The following is an 11,173-nucleotide window of genomic DNA, read 5'->3' as shown; positions in this document are numbered from 1 at the left end:
TTTTGAGAACCACTGCTCTGTAACATATACACTTTGAACCCTAGCCTTAGTTTAATGACTGATGTTCACTGATGAATAATCAGAAATAATCAATTGACCCTCTAAATATCTGTGTGATGTTGAATTACATCTATGGATTCTTCTCTTCTAGGAAGCTCAGGATATACGGAAGGGATGATGTATAGGCTGGAAGCAATAGTCTTCCCAAATTGCCTCTCAAAGAAAATAACACTCCGGTCTGGCTACCAAGTGATGTTCCCTGTGCCTGGGGGAGACAAACTCCCTGTCTCTGTTGCCCTGGGCAACCTATTTGTCATACTCACTGACTCTAACATACACCCCTGTTTTTTTCAATCCCAATAGGCATTGGGATTTTGCCCATCAAGGAAACAGAGGAGCTGGGAGATGAAAGGAAATGAGAAGCCATCTATTCCCTCAGTAGCTGTGGCTCTGCTGGAGGCAGAAGGCCTATCACCTGCTTCATTCATTCCTCCAATTCATCCATCTACTCATCCTTCTCTCTTCCCATTTATCCTTCCACCCACCTGTCTACCCAACCACCCTTTCATTCATCCATTCATCCACTCATCCTAGAAATATTAATCATGTGGAATGTGTGCCAACTTGGTTTCTCTTCAAAATCAAATGAGGTTGGGCCTCACTAGAGATCACTGAGCCATGGCATTTTCTTTTGCTTCTCGGGTGACTCCCAGGATAGCCTATTGGGGTGGAGGAAGAAACTCTCAGAATTTCTATTTCTATGTATCTCTTATCCTTTAAAAAATTTTTAGTTTGAGTATACATTTTATAATGAACATAATTTACTAATACCATGCTATGTGTATATAAAATTGCATGCTCAAAAACTGCAATAAAAATATGCAAAATCCAAAGATTTAGGAGACCACTGCTATGAAGAAGAGAGTCAGAAGATGACAGAGCAATTTAAGATAGATAGGTACTAGTGTTTGGAACGAAGAAAGCAAAAGTAGCATGAATCTGGGTAGCTAGAAAACATGCCTGCAACTAAGACTAGATCAACCCACCTTTGTTTGTCTGTGGTCACATACATGGTTGCTGCAGAGTCAGGAGCAGAGGCAAGCCCTGCCCTAGTCTAGCTCGTATTCCACCATTCACTATCCCAAAGGGGCAACTGAATTGTGTCATGGCCTTCAGTTCAAGATGGCAGATCTTTAAGTAACCCTACCCTTTGAAAGCGTATTCTGAAACGTCACTGCACACTGGTGAAAGTAAAGATTTTTGATGCTTTCTGCTTTGCTTAATAATAACATTTATACCTTATATTAATGTAGCATTATCTCATTCACATCCAGTTTCTCCCCTCTTTAAAAAAAAGAATTTATGCAAACTCAATATTTTTCCTAATGCAAACATAATTTTTTCAGCACTGTATCAATTCACTTAAAAGGTTTCTGTAATTTTCATATAAGACTGAGTGAACTTACACTATTCTTTTTTAATTTTATTGAAGTGTAGCTGATTTATACAATGTTGGGTTGAATACTATTCTTGATTTTTATATTCTCAAGCTTCAAAGCTGAATGTTACTCTACTCTTTTATAGGCACTGATATGTTTGTCTTTGCCTAACTGAACTGTTTGTAACCACTGTCAAACACCAATAGAAGTCTTTTCTTGTTTGTCTTTTGTTTTGCCTCTGTGAAATGTGTTAATATACAAGGACCAACTTTTTAAGGAAGCTGTAAAAAGGCAAAGGAAAAATTTTTGACAGAAGATGCTTATCTGTAGGAGAAAATTTACATGAGAAGCCTGTCCTTTAATGTGCATTAATGAGTTATTATTCATTGAATGAGTCGTTTAAATATTTTAGTGATCAATGAAGTCATGAATGGACTCAGGAGTGACTGTCTTGGTTTTTTTTTTTTTTATTGATCAATCGTAAACTTGTCTTTTTAAAAGAAATCCAAACAGCTTATTCAGTTTACATTAAAAGACCCTCCCACACACACATTCACAACTCTGTAGGCAAACTTCAAGAATAAAGTACAGGCAAATATTGAAATAATCTTAAATAATTCTTCACTCCAAATAAAATACTTCTGCAAATATTTCCTAACAAAATCTAGTACAACAGTCCTGTTTGTGCGAAGATCCTTCCAAGGGTACTCACAATTCCACTTATCAACCAAGTTTAAAGAAAAAATACATTAAAATGAACTATATTTTAAAGTTGACATTTCCTGCTAAAATTGACTCTTTTCCAAACTTAATAAAAAGCATTTTCTGCTTCAAATTTAAAGCTCACCTAAATCATTGCACTTACTTTTAAATAAATTCCCTCATGTGTTTTGACATTTAATCCATGGTGGCTAAATTTTTCTAGGTTTCTCTTATACTTACTGTTAATATTACTATAATTATTGATAATAAATTTACCATGCCTTGGATGTTTGAAAAGCTTAGAGAATTATACTTTTATTCTAACCATTTTAAACGATGACATTATGCTTATTTTCTCAAGACAGTGATAAATATGGGTATGGAGGATGACTTATACTAATAAGTGTTTACAAAAATATATAAATATTTACCTTCACACTTCTCCTAAATGGGCAAAATACTTCCTTACTCTCAGTCTGAGGTGGCATTCTTTAAAACCATTTCTGCAAATATGTGTTTGCCCTGTACCCCCCAGAACCATCCTTCAGACGCGATAAACTGGGAACTACATTAGCCATCCTTTGAAACCTGCTTCAGTTCAAGGCTGCTGTTCAAACTCCCACAAGCTTCAAACGTCCCACTTCCTTCAGGGATTGTTTTGTTTTGACTTTTTCCAAAGTGGGAAAAAAAAAAAAAAAACCACAAGTAAATTCTACTGAAGCTACCAAAGGAAGACCTAAATATCATTCTCTCCCAGCCGCCACCCCCACCTTCGCTTGCTCTTAATTCTCTCCAGCCCATATCTGGACAATAATGTACATCGAGTCAAAGAGCCATATACTGGCTGTGGTCTTCAGCTTTGGCTAGCCTTCTCTTTGGCTGCTTTCCCTCCAAGTTAAGGTTATCCAAATCGCATCTTTAGTTCTTCACTACAACTAAAAACACATATTTAACAAATCTATATGCATTCAAATGTTTAACAAATATCTAAAAGAGTTCAGTTATATGCATTTTATGGATTGTTAGTAGCCTACTTTTTTTTCCTGGACCCACCCTAAATCGCACTTGGTCTCCAAAAATCATATGTCCATATGCTATAATACAGAGAATTCCTAAAATGTTGGCTGTGTGTTGAATGATTGTTAAAACAGGGTCTTCTCTCAGAAACCCCACCCAGGATCAGCGTGGATTTAACCACTTCGTTACAGGAGATAGGGTGTCCTTTTCCTTCACAAGTTCTTCTCTCACAGCATTGCCATCTCCAGATGCCACGTCATGCTCTGAAATTAGAAGGAATATAAATCATGTCCAAACATCTATAACTCCAAGATTAAGTACAATTTTGTATTATTTTTGTATTATAACACATTTACAATGAAATCTATAATAGACTTGAAAAGTCTATTCCATGTTCACCGGCCCTCTACCAATTAGCATTTCCTTGAATTAAACATCTTCGTTCACCCATCGTCAACTGACATTATTCTCTACATTTATTTGTCTTTTTTTTCCCCTGGTATTATCTCACTGTACCACTAGAATATCAGCTCTATGATGGCAGGGACTTTGTTTTGTTCACTGTTGCAACAGTGCTTGGAACATGGTAGGCACTTAATACTTACCAAATGAATGAACGGTGTAAGTATAGATCTCTAAGCAAGATTCTTTACTATCTGATATGGAAGAGGAATTAGCTTACTGACGTGGCTCTAGAATGCAGAAAGCACACCAAAGGGCCTTTTATAAATGTTTATACAAATAGTCCTTGCTCTACCTAACAAGTTTCTAATATTTAGAATTTTTTAATGAGATTTTCTGCTTCTAAGACTAGTGAAGTATGTTTGCTTCTGCAGTGTACATTCTGGAATTGAATGCTATTAGGAGGTTAAGATGGTCCAGTAGATAAATGCATGTAAATTCATGAAACTCAACCATTATCCCCCACAAAAAAAAAAAAAAAAATGCTTGTGAATATCCAGTCTTGGAAAGTCAGAGAATTAATTACTAAACAACAAAAACAGCAATGACAACAAATGAAGACGAGAAACCAGGAAGCCCACTTGCCAAGGTTGCTGTGACCAACAGGTAGAAAGTTAGAAAAGACCACTGCATTCAATCAAGGTATGAAAGGCTCCTCCGAAGTCCCTATGCTGAGGAACCTTGGCGCCATTTACAAAGACTGGGCCCAAACAGACTTGGGCAGAGATGATGTGAAACTCATGGCAAGGACTGAGGCCCCAACCAAGCCCCATCCTGAAAACAGTAGCACTTAAAGCCCATGAAGTCCCACGTGGAGATGCACAACTGAACAGAAGGGCTCCAGCATCCTTACCACGAGCTTTTTAGGATATTCTGCACTCCTTCCTCAATCTAAGGTTTACGAAAATGAAAGTCATTCAGTCGTGTCCAACTCTTTGAGACCCCATGGACTGTACAGTCCATGGAATTCTCCAGGCCAGAATACTGGAGTGGGTAGCTGCTCCCTTCTCCAGGGGATCTTCCCAGCCCAGGGATTGAACCCAGGTCTCCCACATTGCAAGGGGGATTCTTTCCAAGCTGAGCCACCAGGAAGATTTAAGAGGAGGACCCTAATAGTCATCTTTAGTTGCTCCTTTATCAAAGGAAACACCTTAGGTCAGAAAATGCATTTTCCATAAATTTCTAATAAGAATCTTGATATCTAATTGAGTACAGAAATATTTTTTATGTAACCCTTAATGTAATTTTCATCCAGCAAAATACAGTTGACCCTTGAACAATGCTGGTATTAGAGGTGCTGACCCCTGAGCAGTGGAAAATCTGCCTACCACTATGTCTGCCCCCCAAACAAAGTAACTAGTAAATGACTCACCCAAGGGCAGAAAGCTGAAAGAGTTTGGATAAAATCAGGACTCCAACCCTAGTTCTTTTGACTCTGTGGACTGTGATCTCTAATTGAAAACAAATCCCTTCCCCCACACTTAGTTAATTTAAAGATCTGTAAAGTGAAAATATAGGTACTATATCTATTGGGGATAAAATGGGTGTATAAGTGGACCCAAACAGTTCAAATCCATGTTGCTCAAGGGTCCAGAGTATCTTTTTCCAAGGCAACTATACATTGGTTAGGAATTTTGCAGAATCTGCGAGCGAATGAGAGAAAGTGATAGGCCCGAAGGAAAGAGACAGCACACTGGTCCAGAGAAGCAGAAGATGTGCTCCTGTGTGTGCAGCAGAAAGCATGGAGGGAAGAAAAGAGTTCCATCACCGAGGACATTCCAGAGGAGTTCCAGAGCACGCCACCCAGACATACACCCCAAAGACTGACAAAGATTCACCAGATTCAATTCTCTTTTGGTGAGAAAGGTCAGGAGCAATGTTAACGAGAGAAGAGGGATTCTATTAATAAAGTTGATCCTTCAGTGTTCTTTGTAACCTGTGGTTTTAAGGAAGCAAAATAAGACAAAAGAAGTTTCAAGTATTTGAGGCAACTAGCAGTGCTGAAACAATAAGTTTCAAACCTGTGTGTGCGTGCTATGTCGCTTCAGTCATGTCTGACTCTTTGCAACCCTATGGACCATAGCCCACCAGGCTCCTCTGTCCATGAGATTTGCCAGCAAGACTACTGGAGTGGGCTGCCATTTCCTCCTCCAGGGGATCTTCCCTATGCAAGGACTGAACCCCTGTCTCTTAAGTCTCCTGTATTGGCAGGCAGGTCCTTCACCTGGGAAGCCACCTGAGGAACCTGACAACTGAACCATTCAAAAAATTTCAGAAAGTAGATTGGAGGTTGCTAGGGGCTGAAGAGTGGGGGTCACTACTTGATGGGTACTGGTTTTATTTCGAGCTGAGAAAATTGCCCAAGAACTAGATAGAAGCTGTGACTTCCTAATGCTGTGAATGTACTAAATGCCCTGAATCTTTCACTTAAAAATGGTTAATTTTATGTTAGGTGAATTTCACCTCAATAAAAAATTGTTCAGGACTTAAAATTCAATTTTATTCTATATTGTTTGTCAAAGACTATAGGGACAAGTCATAAGTATTTAAAATGTTAATACTGATCTTAATTTCCAGATCAAGCATTCACAAAGATATTCATGCAATAAGGTTTTGTTTTTAAAAAGATTTCACTTTAATGTTTAAGGCCAAAGCCACACTTAATAATTCACTTAAAAATACAATATTTCCCATTTATTTTGAGGTTCTTAACTGAACCCATGTATAAGAAGGAGGTAAAGCTGAGGAATAAACACATTTGTCAAATATTTCAAATTTTAATTAATTTGAAGTGTGAAGAACCAGAAACAAGAGCTGAAGTAAGTCTGGATTGTCAACTATATCTAAGGGGGGAAAGTATATAGTTTGTGGATACTGGTAGTTGCTGTGGCTACCTGTTGTTTTAAATGAGCTACTTCCAATTTAACCATTTATTCAACAAGATAACCAACTATACGCTTAACATCATCTTACAAGCTGTATTTCTTACATTCTAACAACTTGTGTAAGAAATACATAAGCATTAACAATCAGCATGTGAGTATTATTACATTTTCATTCAAAGGTTTAGAGATGATTCCCAAATTTTAATCATAGATACTATCTCTTATTCTCTCCAAAATCCACAAAAAGACATGCTTGGAATTATTCCACTTAAATACTTCCACTTGGTTTTTAAAAAGAAATGTTTTATATTTTCTATGTTGGCTCTTAAGCCTTATCCAATAAATTCCTCAGAATATTCTTTCACTGTTGAGTTGGGAGGGAAGTAGCTTTATCTAGTACATATATAAAACAGATCACCAAAGAATTTTAAGAGCTTTGTATATCTTGGTTATTTTTATTACCTTTTTGGGTAATCAATCATATTTATCCCCCATGTACACTGGGTAAACTTTGTGAAAAATTGTATAATCTAAAAATTATTAATGAAGTCTCTTTGTAACATTGCAACAAATTTCAACAAGCACCTACCTTTCCCATAAGTAGAATAAAAGAAACAAAATCATTTAAACCAACATCTTGTTCTACTCATTCATAATTTTTCTTACTCAAACTGAAAATGAGACTATGGTTTCAATGTTTACCTGGGAATCAGTTCTTACCTGTGTGTGTTACAAATCTCTGGTTGGTAGCCTTGGCTGTTGAATACTGGAAGGGAAACTTCAGACATTTGCCGGTCACCCTGTCGCATATGCCAGACTGACAGCTGCAAGTCTGTTTGCATTCCATCCCGAAGGTGCCAAAGGGGCAGTCTGAGGACAAAGGGAAGGTTGAGAGAGGGCGCTCTTGATGTACAGAAGCTTCTAACTTCACAGTCCCTGTGTGCACAGCCTCAGTAATTGAACAAACCTCATGAATCTCGACTATCAGATAAAGCCCAATTATTAAAAAACCCCAAGCTTTGAAAATATGAAATGTGAATCCCACGCTTAAAGTCACAAATGTGAAACCACATACTAAGACCAGATAATGGGTGCCTTAGTTGTAGTGCCTTGCTGTGAAGTTTAGCTGAAGACAGATGCACATAACCAGTATCTCTGAACTGGTTTTAATTCTGTCTACTGTCTGCTTAGAAAGCAAAAGGCAGGATCTCACTGGGCTACCTCTGTGCCAGCTCAGTGAAGTGGGCAATTGAAAAAACATGTGTATCAGCCCCTCACAGAGTTTAAAAGATATAATGCTGTCTTTGAATGCCCTGTAGTCACAGGCAATTTACTGTTCTAAATGTCTAGGAAAGGGCTTAAACTAACCAGGGGCTAAGAGGGCTGTCATCTCAGCTCTTCATCAAGTGACCAATCCTCAATCTGCTCCAACTCTTATCAACTTCCTTATCTATCAAAACAACAGTACAAACATACTCAACTCCTCCAGATGTTAAGAAGATTCACTAATAAAGTCCTCTGCAGAGCTAAAATACAATATGCTAAATGAGAAGAAAGCTGAGAATATATTTATATACCTACCCAAATCTGGAAGCTTTTAGAGCTTTGATGTTCCCATACTTAGACTAAAACATACTATATTGAGAAAAAGAGAACAAATTCATTATTAAAAATGCATGTTTTTTTATGATGTGAACAGCATCTCAATAGAATAGCCAGCCCTGAACAGCCAAGCAGAATAGATGCAGAATATTTATTCTCCTGGCATAAGAATGTCCTTGTAAATGTACATTCACACACGGGTGAAGAAACAAATTGTGAGGCATCTAAGTCTTTGGCAATCTAGTATTGTCCACAGAATAATCAAGATAGCTATTAATGAAATACATTTTTAAAGAGATTTAAGACTGCTGTACTCCGCATCCTTCAGATTAGAGAAGCACCTGGTTTTAAACACTAGTCTCTCGCTAGGAAAAAAGAAGTCCTTAGAAGAGACACTGAAAAAGCCTCTGGTAGAAAAACACACAGGATTAGGATATGACTGTGTCTCCAGTGATATTGAAAACTAAAACTTTAGCCAAATTCTCAGTTATGCTCCTACTGTATCCCCCAATATACTGAATAGTGCTGGGCAGATAGTAGGTGTTCAATAAATATTGCTATCTGGGCAAGGCAGTGCAAAATATCTGAATATTTAGAAAACATCCAGATATGCAGCTATAGTATACAGATTTCACAGAGGTGTTCTGTAAAAAAAAAAAAAAAAAAAAAAGCTGAAGGACAAAATTTCGCCTATAGCAAAATACAACATCTCTATGTAGCTGTCGAGGTTCACACAGCTTCATTATTTCCAGCAGAAAGAAAAATGTTCGTAACCAGACCCATTTGCAATCTGAAGGATGTCTAAGAGTCATCCTAAACAGCTTTTTAAAATATATCTTATTAACAGCTACCTCGATCATTCAGTGAATATTGGAGTGTGAAAGACTCCAGATGCCTTACAGCCTGTTTCTTTACCCATATGTAATTGGACATTTACAATCACATATACCGAGTCAGTTTGTATGCCAAGAGAAAAAGCAATACACGGCATATACTTGTTATATAGTAAGTATGATTGTGTTAACCACTTCCTCCCTAATTTCCTTATGTGAAGTACTCTTTTCTTGGCTGATAAGCCCTGTAATTTACAGAAATCACAGATCCCACTCAGCTGAAAGCAATGTCTGTGAATGTCCACTGAAGAAAATGTTTCCTCAGTATTCTACTTTTCATTGGTTATAAACAAAAATAAACTAAACAAAAAACTAAAATTCTCCTTAAAGTTCAACCATCTATTTCCTAATCTTTAGTATGTTTTGTGGCTTAAAAGTTAATCGACTTACATTTTTCTAAAAGAATTCATGAGATTAGCTTAATCCTGGGTGATTATTATTCATAAAAGCTTACAATTGTATTAAACACATTAAGAATTATTTAGAAACTTAGTCCCTTTAATTTTAAAATCTTCTTTGTACTACAAAACTGATGAATGGAGCTATCACATATGTAACTGAACCTTAATAATAATCCTTAAGGAGATCATGAGGTATCCATACACAGAGTATTTTTAAATCTTCATTTTTTCATTTCTAAATATTTTAAGCTACAGTCACTAAGTTTGAAATAAATTCTACAAATGTTGAACTACACTGTTTAGCTATAATTTCAACCTAATAACGTTTTTCTTTAAGTCTTTTTCTTACAGAGTTTCAGTTTTTTTCTTTAGGCGCTATTTTTGCTTGTTTTACTCTGTTATTTTTCTAGGTTTGTTTGATACTTCAGGGTATCCTCTTCCAAGAACGTGACTTCTTTCGCTAGATGACTTAAGTCATCTTATTTCACAAAGCGCATTAGTGTGCATCAGAAATACTTGATCGTGAGAGGTGCCCTCAACCCTGTGGACTCTCTTAAGATCAAAGAATTACTAAATCCCAGGGCTAGCCACCACTCCAAGAGGTTATCCAGGGCAGACCTCTGTAATCACTGCCTATAGAAGAGAGACCACCTACTCCAGCCATAACAGATTATCTGTCAAATTTCTAAAGTCTTCCAGAAAAGGAAGCAACACAATTTTCCATTGCAACTTAAAAAAAAAAAAAGAAAAAAAAAATCTGTTAAACATCACGAGTGAAACGCTATATTTCTTTCTGAGCTTTCTTGCATGCAGGGTTCAGCCGCAATCTCTAAAGTTATCTTTCTCTCTCTCCCTGTGACAGCACCTGTGGGGGGAACCTAGTCCCTAAACCCACCTGCATTTTCCCTCTGCATTAGAAGGAAAGGCTCCTCTCTTCCCACGCTGGCTAAAAGCCTGCAGGGTGCCCTAGGCAAGAGGCAAGAAGCAAGGGGTCGCTCTTTACCTTTGCAGATACCAAACTCGTCACCAAAATCATCCTCCTCATTGTAAAACTGACACCTCAGCCCGGGGCCACACTTCACGCCATCCATGCCCGAGACTGTGCGGTAGCAGGTGTCTCCCAGCTCCGCGGCGCACACCCAGCAGCAGCCACAGTCGTCTAGCACTGTCCTCTTACAGCGCGGGCTGCTTCTGCACTGCCTACTGTCACAGCGCTCGGGGCAATCCACCGCGTACTTGAAGCTCCAGACGGCCGCTAGGTGCGCGGGTACCAGCAGCGTGACCAGCAGCAGGAGGCGCTTCATGTTTCCCGCGGCTCGGGCTCCGCTTCTCGCGGCGGGGTCTCTACTGGCGGGAAGCCACCGTCCAAAGTGGTAGCTGAGCGTCTGCCTACACGTGTGTGAGTTTTATACTCTGGGTTGCCCGCATGCTTCCCCGTCATCAATTTCCTCAACCCAGCAGCAGCGCTGTCCTTCTGCCAGGCTCTCTTGTTTTAGTTTATGAAATCCAGGATGAAGGCTGGATTAACACGCTGCTGCCATCCAGGAATTGAAAAGCCTGGGCTGATGTCATCTGTTATGTTTAGATGGTTGTTTTGCATGAGGACTGAAAAACTCGCTCACATCCGTCTCAAGGGCTCAAGGACGTCTGTGAAGGGGGAATAAAGAAGGTTGCACACCCTCCTCCAGGACAGGAATTGTTCTGACACCGGCACATCAGTTGAGGTGTTGCTTTGTCTCAGAGCCTCTGCAGTCAGGAGGAAAATTATATCG

The 11,173-nt window shown here is 38.5% G+C and overlaps 1 protein-coding gene across 1 annotated transcript; it reads right to left on the bottom strand.

Moving 5' to 3' along the window:
• Positions 1-2,807: 2,807 nt before the first annotated feature.
• On the bottom strand, positions 2,808-10,928 carry ESM1 (endothelial cell specific molecule 1). Its single transcript, XM_043887780.1, has 3 exons — positions 10,405-10,928; positions 7,226-7,375; positions 2,808-3,421 (listed from the first exon to the last, which is right to left on the bottom strand). Exons 1-3 carry the CDS (start codon positions 10,703-10,705, stop codon positions 3,321-3,323), a joined length of 552 nt encoding a protein of 183 aa, XP_043743715.1. The 5' UTR covers positions 10,706-10,928; the 3' UTR covers positions 2,808-3,320.
• Positions 10,929-11,173: the final 245 nt, after the last annotated feature.

Source organism: Cervus elaphus, chromosome 25 (assembly GCF_910594005.1).
Source record: "Cervus elaphus chromosome 25, mCerEla1.1, whole genome shotgun sequence".
Taxonomy (NCBI): Eukaryota; Metazoa; Chordata; class Mammalia; order Artiodactyla; family Cervidae; genus Cervus; species Cervus elaphus.
The sequence above is the reverse complement of the archived record's forward strand: the minus strand, read 5'-3'. Positions and strand labels throughout refer to the sequence as shown.